This window comes from Silene latifolia, chromosome Y (genome assembly GCF_048544455.1).
Source record: "Silene latifolia isolate original U9 population chromosome Y, ASM4854445v1, whole genome shotgun sequence".
Taxonomy (NCBI): domain Eukaryota; kingdom Viridiplantae; phylum Streptophyta; class Magnoliopsida; order Caryophyllales; family Caryophyllaceae; genus Silene; species Silene latifolia.
In genome coordinates this window covers 199774723-199787763 of record NC_133538.1, presented here as the reverse complement: position 1 = coordinate 199787763, position 13041 = coordinate 199774723, and the positions used below count along the sequence as shown (strand labels likewise).

At 37.7% G+C, this 13041-nt stretch overlaps 1 protein-coding gene across 1 annotated transcript; it reads left to right on the top strand.

Moving 5' to 3' along the window:
- Positions 1-2583: 2583 nt before the first annotated feature.
- On the top strand, positions 2584-4187 carry LOC141629817 (uncharacterized). Its single transcript, XM_074442757.1, has 2 exons — positions 2584-3888; positions 4005-4187. Exons 1-2 carry the CDS (start codon positions 2584-2586, stop codon positions 4185-4187), a joined length of 1488 nt encoding a protein of 495 aa, XP_074298858.1.
- Positions 4188-13041: the final 8854 nt, after the last annotated feature.

Genomic DNA, 13041 nt, shown 5'->3' with positions numbered 1-13041 from the left:
ACCCCAAATTGAATATGAATTTAACAGGTATATACCCAAAATTTGACTAATACTTACAAGGCTTATAAAGACTGTGGTGTTGGGCATTCTAAACATTTAAGGGATTCATAGATTTAGTACCAAGCAGTTAAACAAAGTTCTATGCTCACATTGGTACAGATAATCAACATATTCATAATTTTAATACAAACAAGTGCAGCAAGACCATACCAGTATTGCCCTTTGTAACGAGACCCCAATTTACTACTCCTGGCTGTACAACACTAATAAGCTCAAGAAAGAATATGCCATTTGACAAACTTTTATCCTGCACATTACAACAGAAGCCAGAAACAACAATCACGCTATGATGCTGCATGGAAAATATGTCGGAAGCTTATGAGTAATGTTAATTCAATTTTGTTAACAACAACAACGTACTCCAACTGTGAACAGAACACGATTAGGTTTTACCATAATGTCATCTTTTATGATGAGTTTATTATTCTTTCTAGAGAAATTACTCTTTCCGCCTTGAGCGCCTTTATGTCCAATTTATTTGAACGGAAGTTAGTCGTTACAATATAATAGATTGAACTACTTGTAAAAGAAAGGGTTCACAGTCAGAACTGAACTGAACGAAAATAAATTTTATTTACTTACGTTGGTGTATAAATTAGCCTCAAGGTGTACAGTGACAAAACCTTCCATGCCAGTGAGAAGCAATCTTTCCTTTATGTCTTTTTTTCTTTATGTCTTTATAGCCTTGTCAAACGAAACCAAATCAGCTCTTACATGTCATCAAGATATTAAACTATAATATTCAAAATCAATCCAAAAAAGTAATTAGTGACTTACAATAGCCTTGGCAAGTGATACACAACTTGAAATTACATATATAAATGCTTAATACACAACCAAGAAGCTTGGAATAATTTAGTGAAGTGGTAGCATTTGGTGTCCCAAGCACTTTGAATATCTGCAAATATAGTCATAATCATAAACTAAACACATTAGCTTTAAAAGCCAGGAAGACTAGAGAATCTTAATTTCGAATCCAAGAAAAGAAAAAGTAGCTAAAGGGAGTTGAGTACCTTAAACTAAGCTAAGGGCGTACTGCTCTCTATCGAAAAGATCGTCCTAGGTAATCCGAAAAGCCAAGATCCACTTATCTGCATGACACTTTCTAAAAGTTCTCTAGTAAACACGAAAAACTAAAATTATTCCCTAAAACACTTCGATTTCTACGTCATTAGATGATTAAAGTTGTTGATGTAGGAGCACTTGAAGAAAATGAAAATGAAGTCTTAATTAGTCAAAATGTAACTCACATTTCTGAAGGTTTCAAAATGGGCTCAAGTATCGTGAATATGATAGCATGGAGAAGCAAGGGTGACGGGTTGGAGTCCGTCTAAGTCAACACCCCAACCAAGGAGGGTCAAGGTCGGTGCTGATGGAGGTGTTTAGGATTATTAGTTTCCTTATTTTTGCTTTCCTAATTCTAGTCAATAAATTTAAGGTAGTATTGTTATTTCCTTATAGTTTCTTTCCTAATCTTAGCAAGATTGTTAGGACGTTTTTAGGGAAGTTTAGGGAAGGGAAGTCGGTTGTCTACTTAGTATAAATAAGGTCATTGTATTCAGTTTTATTCATTCAAGTTTAGAGATTAATACAAGTTTTCTTGTTGCTTATTGCTTGCGAGCTTTGAGAGTCTTATTTCTTTCTTGCGAGGGAGAGATTAGAGTGTGGTTGATCCTTGCGAGGTGAGAGTCACAAAAACCAGTCGTGAGTTACAATCAAATTCCTTTCGAGGGAGGAGGGAGTGATCACGTCATATCTTTTAAATTTCGTTCAAAAACATATAAAAATCAAATAAACAGTTTAATATTCCGCTGCGCATTTTACTACACAATTTGAACAGTCTAACGGTCTGTTCTATTCCTTAAAATTGACCATATTTTACATCAATATGGTATCAGAGCAAGGTTATTAATTTGTTTCTTAACAAGTTAATCTTGGGAAGTAAGGATGTCTGGAGAGGACGATTCCAGCAAAGCTACCGGTGATGGTTCAAGCACACTTCAAGAACAGTTAGACGAGATGAAACAAGCTATGGCCGAGCTAAAATATATGATGAAGAACCTTCCAATTGGACGAGGTAGAGACCGAAGTCCAAGTCCTAGTAAGTCTCGTGGATCATATCTTGATGATGCGGTTTCTAAGTCCAAAAAGGAGAACAAAAACGATGATGATCGAGGTCTAAAACTTGACATACCTGATTTCAATGGAGATTTGGATCCCGAAAAGTTTTTGGATTGGATTGGGCAAGCTGAACGAGTTTTCGAGTACAAGGAATAGGATGAGCATAAGCAATTCAAGGTAGCTATTCTAAAACTCACTAAATATGCATCATTGTGGTATGAAAACCTGAAAAAGCAGAGAAAGCGAGATAAGAAGAGCAAGATTGATACTTGGGAGAAACTTAAGAAGCATCTTATGAGGAGATTCTTACCAAGAGATTATGAGCAAGAAAATTACCTAAAATTTCAATCTTTATCACAAGAAAATCAGTCTGTGGCCGAGTACATTAAAGAATTCTGAAAGATGATGATTGTTTGTGATCTTGAAGAAAAGGAAGAGCTTAGAGTTGCAAGATTCATCAAGGGTCTAATACCGTCACTTGCGTCAAAAGTGGAGGTTCAGATTTACAATGGATTTGATGATGTATGTCGTTTGGCTCTAAAATTTGAAAAGCAAGACAAAGCAAATAAATCATATACTTATTCAAGAGGAGCAAGTTCTGGTTCGAGTTCTTATTCTAAATCAACAACAAGTAAGCAAAAGGAAGTTGTGACAGAAGAAGTAAAGGACATGGGTAAGGGTGTCGTGGAGCCTAAGGGTTGTTCATTAAGGCGTTGTTTTAAATGCCAAGTATATGGTCACATAGCTAATGAATGTCCACAAAAGCGAGCACTCACCGCTCAAGAATTGCGCAACATAGTTCCAGCAATCGTTCAAACCGAACAGTCCACAGAACTGTCTGATATTGAAGAGGACGAAGAAGAAGGTGTCGCCTATGATGTTGATCCATTAAGTGAAGAGGAGTGTTTGGTAATTCGTAATCTTCATGTGGAAACAACTCCGATTGAAGCTGAACAAAGGGGGCAAATATTTCACACTCGTTGCAAGGTACATTCTAAAATTTGCAATCTAATCATTGATAGTGGATCATGTACCAATGTTGTGTCAAAGAAGTTAGTTGATGAGCTGAAATTACAAACCAAGAATCATAATAAGCCATATAAATTGCATTGGTTGAATGGGGACAATGGAATACAAGTAAGGAAGCAAGCATTAGTTTCTTTGAGCTTGGGACCTTATAATGATGATATTTGGTGCGACGTGATTCCTATGAGTGCGTGCCATATTCTATTGGTACGACCATGGCAGTTTGATCAAAAGGTTGAACATGATGGAAGAACTAACATATATAGCGTGACCAAGGGTAAAACAACATTCAATTTGAAGCCTTTATCAGCTAATAAAATCAAGGAGCTGAAATCAAAGAAGGGGAGCTTATTTATGAAAGCTCGTGAAGTTGAAGAGGTTCTAGCTCGTGGAGAACAAGCCTATGTTCTTATGGTTTGTGAATTAGAAGCCAATGGTGAAGGAAGCAGTCGTGAAGTTCAAGGGCTATTAAAAGAGTGTTGCGATGTATTTCCCGAAGAATTACCGGTTGGATTACCTCCTTTAAGAGGTATTGAACATCAAATTGAGTTAATTCCAGGAGCTCAATTACCAAATAAACCAGCCTATCATTGTAATCCCGAAGAAGCAAAAGAATTACAAAGGCAAGTGCAAGAATTAGTTGATAGGGGTTATGTTCAAGAAAGTTTGAGTCCTTGTGCTGTACATTCTTAAACAAGTTTGTGGTGGTATATCTCGATGATCTTCTTATTTATAGCAATAGCAAGGAGGAACATATTGAACATCTCCGTGAAGTTTTTAAAATGCTACGAAAACAGAAACTATATGGCAAGATGGAGAAGTTCACGTTTATGGTATCAAGCGTGGTGTTTATAGGTTATATTGTTGGTGAGAATGGTGTGAGCATGGATCCGTCCAAGGTGGAGGCAATCAAGGCATGGCCGGTTCCTAGATCAACAACTGAGGTTCGTAGTTTCCATGGTTTGGCTTCATTTTATTGAAGATTTATTCAATATTTCAGTACAATCATGGCGCCTATAACCGAGTTGACGAAGAAGGGTGAATTTGTATGGACTCCTAGTGCAGAGAAGGCATTCGAAGAGGTAAAATCTAAACTAAGCTCCGTACCTATTTTAACACTTCCTAATTTTGATAAATTATTCGAAGTTGAGTGTGATGCGAGTGGAGTTGGGATTGGGGCTGTTTTGGTGCAAGATAAACGGCCAGTAGCTTACTTTAGTGAAAAGTTGGGTGGTGCGCGATTGAATTACTCTACTTATGATAAGGAGTTCTATGCAATTGTGAGAGCACTGGATCATTCGGGTCATTATTTGCGACCTAAACCATTTGTGTTACATTCGGATCATGAAGCATTGAAGAATATTCATGGGGAACAAAAGTTAAATCCAAGACATGCCAAATGGGTTGAGTTTCTACAATCTTTTACTTTCTTATCAAGGTATAAGACGGGAGCTTATAATGTTGTTCCTGATGCGTTGTCTCGAAGACATACTTTATTGATCGAGTTAGATGCGAGAATGCTTGGGTTTGAACATATCAAAGAGTTGTACAAAACTGATCCAGATTTCGCTAAGGAGATTATTGAGCCAACGGGGTTATATACTGTTCAAGACGGTTATCTATTTAAGGGCAATCGATTATGTATTCCCAACGGTTCAATTCGAGAGCTTTTTATTCGTGAAGCTCATGGTGGTGCAATAGCTGGACACTTTGGAGTAAACAAGACTAATGATATTTTGAGTGAGCATTTTTATTGGCCAAAGATGAGCAAAGATGTGCAAGAGATCGTGGCTAAATGTGTGGTGTGTCAAAAGGCAAAGAGTACGTTCAATAAGGGACTTTATACGCCCCTACCCGTACCTACACAACCGTGGAATGAGGTAATTATGGAATTTATACTTGGTTTACCTAGAACTCAAAGAGGAAAGGATTCGATTATGGTTGTTGTGGATCGATTTTTAAAGATGGCACATTTCATCCTATGTCATAAAACCGATGATGCTACCAATATTGCTGAACTTTATTACAAAGAGATTGTTCGATTACATGGTATTCCACTTACTATAGTGTCGGATCGAGATGTTAAGTTCTTAAGCTACTTTTGGAAGACATTATGGAGATTGGTTGGAACGAAGTTATTATTTAGTACTTCTCATCATCCACAAACAGATGGACAAACCGAGGTGACTAATAGAACTTTGGGAAGCTTGTTACGAGGTTTGGTTAGCAAGAGTACGAAAGATTGGGATGTTAAGTTAGCTCATGCTGAGTTTGCATACAACCAAACGCCGTCAATGACCACGGGAAGATCACCATTTGAAATTGTTTATGGGGTGAATCCGTATCTTCCTATTGATTTGGTTCCTATACCAAAGAAGGATGTGATGAGTTTCGAAGCAAAGGAAAGACAAGCTACATTTCTTCGAGTTTGTGAGCAAGTTAAAGCACAAATCGAGAAAGCCAATGCTAGATACAAGGAGAAAGCAAATAAACATCGTAAGCAACCTGTTTTCAAAGTTGGAGACTTAGTATGGTTACACTTAAGGAAGGAACATTTTCCATCTAGGAGGAAGAATAAATTGATGCCAAGAGCCGATGGACCATTCAAGATACTTGAAAGCTATGGGACTAATGCCTACAAGTTAGAATTGCCGAGTGAGTATGGAGGTGTAAGTGCGACATGCAATGTTCGAGATTTGTCACCGTACTTAGATGACGAAAATTTGAGGTCAAATTCTCAAAAAGAAGGGGAGAATGATGCAGGAGCACTTGAAGAAAATGAAAATGAAGTCTTAATTAGTCGAAATGTAACTCACATTTCTGAAGGTTTCAAAATGGGCTCAAGTATCGTGAATATGATAGCATGGAGAAGCAAGGGTGACGGGTTGGAGTCCGTCTAAGTCAACACGCCAACCAAGGAGGTTCAAGGTCGGTGCTGATTGAGGTGTTTAGGATTATTTTTTTTGGTGTAATGTGAGTATATTATATATCATAACAAAACAAATAATTACAAGAGGTACTGGGATCGAATCCCATTACAAGCAAATCATATCACTCCCATACTATGCAGCCAAATGAGGACAGTCTGGTCATCAACTGCCCTGCATTTCAGTTTAACTCTTCTCCTAATATCCTCCTCTATTCGAGCAGTAACTATCTCAGGTCTCAACAACCAGTCATTAATCCTGGCACTATTTCTTTGATACCAAATAGAATAATTAAAGGCATTGAACATGGCAACCTTGATCTTCCACAGCATACTATTCCTGCTGTCTGCAATCAAGTTGTTCACAGTAGGGAACGAGCCACCATACCACTGCACCAGATGGGCCTGAACGCTGACAGTATACTCACAGGTTGTGAACAGATGCTCCACAGTTTCAGGCTGCCTTTGACACAATATACACAGATCATCTGCACAACAACCAAACCTAAATAATTTACTCTTCACATTCATTCCATCCTGCATCCTGAGCCAGGTAGTCATAGAGTGTTTTAGGATGTTCCAATTGTTCCACACAAGAGCAGTCCAGTCAGGGGTAACATGAGCAGAAGAAAGCCAATCATATCCACCCTTGATAGAGTATCCTTTAGGACTCATGGTCCAGATGCTGTAAGTATACCCATTTTTGAGCTTATCTTTCACTTTACAAATATTCTTCCATACCCAAGTTGAGTCATTAGGAGGTGAGTAGTTATGCCAGTCTTGATTCTTGATATACACATCATTAATCCATTTGATCCACAGTCTATCAACTTTGTAATAGATCCAGTTAACCAACTTGCCCATTGTGGCAATATTCCAGACATCAGCTTTCTTAATCCCCAGCCCACCTTCCTTTTTATGCAATGTAACCTTATCCCAGGCTACAAGAGGAACCCTGTGGTAGTCAGGGAATCCATCCCACAGATAGTTCCTGCAAATAGCCATAATATGGTTGATGATGCTCTTAGGAATAATGAATATTTGAGCCCAATAATTCTGAAGAGTATTGAGAATAGCATTGATGAGAGTAATCCTGCCAGCATAAGAAATCTTTTTTGCTCCCAATCCTCTAATCCTAGCTACCATCTTTTCAGTTAATGTAGAGCATTCCAACTTTGTAAGCCTACCAGCCTTAATAGGCACTCCCAGGTACCTGAAGGGCATGGTGCCTTCCCTGAAACCAGTCACCAGTTTAATACCTTCTCTAATGTCTTCAGTAACTCCATTAAAGAAAATTTCAGACTTAGCATTATTCATAGCCAAGCCAGAAGCCTTAGAGAATGAGGAGAAAGCTCTCATGAGAAGCCAAATAGACTGAGGCTTACCCTTGCAGAAAAGGAGCAAATCATCTGCGAACATGAGATGAGTGAGCTTCAGATTCTTGCAAAGAGGATGATATTGGAATGGCCATCTCTCAGTGGCAAATTTGATCAGTCTAGTTAGATACTATATATAGATAGTGAACAAAAGTGGAGAGATAGGGTCTCTCTACCTCAGATCCCTTTGTCCTTTAAAATAACCAAAGTTATTCCCATTCAGAGACAAAGTAAAGGAGGTAGACCTTACACATTGCATCACCAGCTGAATAAAATGAGATGGAAACTTTAGACCATGAAGCATCTGTTCAACAAAATCCCATTCAACCGTATCATAGGCTTTTTGCAAGTCAATTTTGAACATGCATCTTGGGGTGACAGCTTTCCTTGCATATAAATGGATAATATCCTGGCAGATAAGGACATTTTCAATGATAGACCTGCCTTTAATAAATGCTCCTTGGTTCTCATGTATAATATCAGGTAAAACCAGAGCTAATCTATTGCACAACAATTTTGAAATCACTTTGTAAACCAGATTACAACAAGCTATTGGTCTGAAGAGGCTAACTGCAGTAGGTCTGTCACATTTTGGAATAAGAGTGATGTTGGTAGCATTTATATGAGTGAGAAGGTTACCAGTAGCAAAGAAGTCCATTATAGCTTCACAAACTTCCTCCCCAACAATGTCCCAGGATTCCCCGAAGAAGCCACTGGTGTAACCATCAGGCCCTGGTGCTTTGTCTATAGGAATAGAGAACACTACCCCTTTAATTTCCTCCTTAAAGACAGGAGCTAATAAGGAAATAGCATGATTCTCATTGCAATAGGGGCTAGTTTGCAGCACTTCACTTCTCACCCGTTCAGTCCCTTTCTGGCTACCCAGCAAACCCTGATAGAAATTCAAGAACGCTTCCTGAATACTGACTGTATCAGTGTATAGTTTGCCAGTCTGATCTTCAATCTGTACAATCTTATTTCTCAGGCAACGTTTCTTAATGACATTATGGAAATAGGTTGTATTGCTGTCTCCCTCATCTAGCCATTGAGTCTTTGCTTTCTGCTGTAAGAAATTGTCCCTTGCTTTAGACCAGTACTTCACCTCATCAAGAACCTTCAATTCTAGAGCAATAAGGTCAGGTTTGTCATAATTATCCTGGAGCTGCAACTGAATATTCTCAAGGTTAATAATAGCTTGGCTGGCTTTGAGTTCTACATCAGAGAAGCAATCTTTACTAAGTCTTTTGAGATCACCCTTGAGAGCTTTCAATTTCTTAACCACCCCAAACATCTTTGTACCATTTATATGTTGACTCCATATGTTCTTTACAGTCTCAAGGAAAGCAGGAGAGCCACTCCACTTGTTAAAGTATTTGAAACTAGTAGATCTCCTCTCATCCAATCTAATATTCCTGACAATACAAGGAGTATGGTTCATCAGCCCCTCAGGATGGAAATGAGCATTCATATCTGGGAACTCATCTATCCATTCTTGGTTGACCAAAAATCTATCTAGTCTACTATATTTCCTGTGGTTAGATTCCTCCTTATTTGTCCAAGTGAAGAAAGCTCCAGTTGCAGGTATATCAATCATACCACAATCAGACAAATAGTCAATAAAAGCATCCATGTCCTCTTGTTTAGAAGCAGCTCCCAATCTCTCATCAGAGGAAATGACAGTGTTGAAGTCACCAACCAAAGCCCAAGGACCAGCACAGTGACTAGCAAAAGACCTCAACTTATCCCATAAATCCAGTCTCTCAGAGCCCTCATAAAATGCATATACCATAGTGAGGAAGAAAACTTTCTTAGTTGCTTTAATAATGATTTTGGAATGAATAAATTAAGGATCATATTGAATAATATGCACTTCAAAAATATTTGGACGCTATAGTAACCAGACCCTTCCCCCTTTATGCAAGCTGCAATTGGTTGTGACACTCCACCCCTCCGGCATACTATGAGCTATATTTCCTACATTAACACCATTTATTTTTGTTTCTAATAAACCAAATAAACAAGCTTCATTATTCTGAATAAAACTTTTAACTATTTTTTGTTTATTCACACTATTCATGCCACGAACATTCTAGAACCCTATATTATTCATTAATATTAATATTATTATTAGGGTCACCAATATCCACTACCTGATTTTCCAAATTTCCATTTTCCTCATCTGTAACATCTTCCACCTGACTGCTGTCAACAGCATTAGCAGCATCAAGGGGGTCTGCAGCATCAAGGGGTGCAGGTGCTGATACAGGGGAACTTATAGCAGCAACTGGCTCTGGAGTTGAAGTTTCAAGCAGACGAGGGGTTGTCACAGCAGTCAGAGCAGGGAACTCTTTATCAGATATAATAGGTCTACTCACATTGGCCTTAGGAATAGGTCTCCAAACTCTTTTGACACTAGGCCTGGACTGAGTATTCTTGTACTGATCTTTTCTGTAATTCTTACTTTCATGCCCTAATCCTTTGCATTTTTCACACAAGATTGGTTTCCATTCATATTCAATTTTCAGCTGGACAATCTTTCCATTCTCATCTCAAAATTTAACTGAGGAAGGGAACGCTTGCCCAACCTTCAATTCAATCATTGTCCTAGCAAATCCCAATCTAGTTTTCTCCATAGTTACAGCATCAGACTTCACATAAGGGCCAACAAGTCCAGCAATGGAAGGTAAACACGCACCCCAAAACTTGAGAGGCAGGCCATGCATACGAATCCACGCAGGAACAACTTTCACTTCTTCCTTCAAAAGATCAACATCCTCCTACCAGGGCTTAACAATCAGCGGCTTGTTATCAAACATATGATATCCTGCATTCAAAACCTCCTCCTTATCCTTCATCTCCTTAAATCTTACCAAAAAAATACCATTTGGCAAAAAGGAAATCTTGTCAATACCATGACGTCCCCAAATTCTATGCACATACCCCTGCAAAACCTCCCAAGGAGGGATTGCTCCAAGAACAAAGCAGTAAACAGCCTAATTCCAGTAAGCAATTTCTTCACTTACATCTTCTGTTGTGAATTGCAGCAAATCCTCCACAGCAGTCTCACTATTCTCATCACTACTCTCTTCTGTCTCAACTACTATGGAATGTTTACCTGTCTTTTTACCCCTCTTTGTCACCCATTGTATGTTGTCATCTGGATTATACTCATCCTCAAAGGACAAACCAGGGATTGAGTTAACTTAATGCATGGGTTTTGTACGTAAAACTGCATCTTCTTCTGGCCCCTTTTTCTTGTCACACCCAATCCTCCTGTCACTTCCTTTCACTGAATCATTACTACTACTACTTTTATTATGTTTTTTTGGTGATTTTGATGAAGAAGAACGAGCCATAATCAAGGAAATTAATGCCCTAGATGCAGATGAGCAAATCGCTTTTCAGTCGGCATTAGGGTTGTTGTTGTTTTATTGAAATATGGCAAGTTGTGTTATGGTAAGAGTTGAACTTGTGTTTAGGATTATTAGTTTCCTTATTTTTTCTTTCCTAATTCTAGTTAATAAATTTAAGGTAGTATTGTTATTTCCTTATAGTTTCTTTCCTAATCTTAGCAAGATTGTAATAAGGCAATTTGCCACAATATGGGTCGGATTTCCGAATCAGTTTAGGACGTTTTTAGGGAAGTTTAGAGAAGGGAGGTCGGTTGTCTACTTAGTATAAATAAGGGTCATTGTATTTAGTTTTATTCATTCAAGTTTAGAGATTAATACAAGTTTTCTTGTTGCTTATTGCTTGCGAGCTTTGAGAGTCTTATTTCTTTATTGCGAGGGAGAGATTAGAGTGTGGTTGATCCTTGAGAGGTGAGAGTCAGAAAAACCAGTCGTGAGTTACAATCAAATTCCTTGCGAGGGAGGAGGGAGTGATTACGTCATATATTTTAAATTTCGTTCAAAAACATATAAAAATCAAATAAACAGTTTAATATTCCGCTGCGTATTTTACTACACAATTCGAACAGTCCAACGATCTGTTCTATTCCCTAAAATCGAGTAGATTTTACATCAGTTGTACTAATGAGCAATGAGTTACATCAAGTGTTGTACATTTTAGTGCTACCATTAAGGATTTGAACAATCAGAGAGATGAAAGCTTAAATTAATTTTTTTTACCATGTATACTAAATGTATCTAGTTTATTATATTTCCCATCACAAAATCCTCACATAAGGCATGTTCATAACCTTTAAATGACTCTATAAGCTTTTTCATTCCTTTGTCAGTGAAGGCCAACTAAGAAAGGCAACATACGAGACATTCCCATTTACAATCTGCAGCAAAAGTGTTTCATCATGAAAACCATGGCAAGCGATAAAGGAGAACTCTGTTTATAACTATTCTCAAATCAGACAGAATTCACATACAGTTAATGATGAACTACATAGTGAACTGTTAAAATGAGATCAGAATCAACACACATGACTATGATAAGCTAAAGATAATAATGCAAGACAAAACCAAACATTAAGGACTGTAGAACTAATTGTTAATCATATACTTGCAAAAAACCAAACATTGCAACACTAGCATTGTAAAATTCTAAAGGAAAATCACTTATGTGGATTTCTAGTGAATCACTTCCATTCTTTAAGCTATATGTAGCACACTAACAAGCTATATGCATCACCCTAATTGCACATTGAGAATCAATTAAACCGATATACAAAAATACTATGTTGCAGTATAAGTCAGGGTAGAACCAGCTTCAATTATCAAAAGCAAATCAACATAAGCGAATCAAAGAAAAGCCCCATCAGCAATTCTAGAAATGCATGAAACCGTTGTTTAACAAGTAAATTTGGCAAGATTTGACCGAAGTGTTGGCAAGATAACGACTAGCATTCTTGTCAAATTCGGCAAAATCTTGGCCAACTTATGATACTGAGATGAAACCCAAAAAAGTTAGCATAAACAAACTGACAAAAAATGATCTAGCCTGATTAGCAACATCCGAATGTAACTAATTAAGCATAGAATGAACTACACATAAGGCAGTTGAGCCTCAAAATGACAAAAATTGTGATGAAAAATTACAAGAGATTTACAAGGCAGTTGCACGAGCCCGGCATAGTCATTTCTACAATGATAAGTTTGCAACATGTGAGTTTGATATTCGGAGACAGAACTTTCAAACCACATTCTCAAGGTTCAAACTCGAGGCTATTAACAAGGCGAAAGAAAATGAAATTTTTTATCTCCCTTATTCAACTAACCTCAGTAGAAACCGAATTATTTCCCAATTAGCTGAAATTTGATTGAAAGCCCTACCCTAATACTTAATAATTGTATCCGAAAATTATAATAATAATTGAATCCCTAAACCCAAACCGATAGAAAATCAAAACTGAGTGATAAATGAAATCAAATCTTCGAAAAACATATGCGAATTTCGATGACTTCCAAAAAATTGAAAAAAAAAAAAATCATACCTGGTTGCGAACTGGAAGTTGACGAACTGCGATGAAATAATTGTGGGTCACGACCTTGTTGTCGTCGATAACAAGGTGGATGTCGG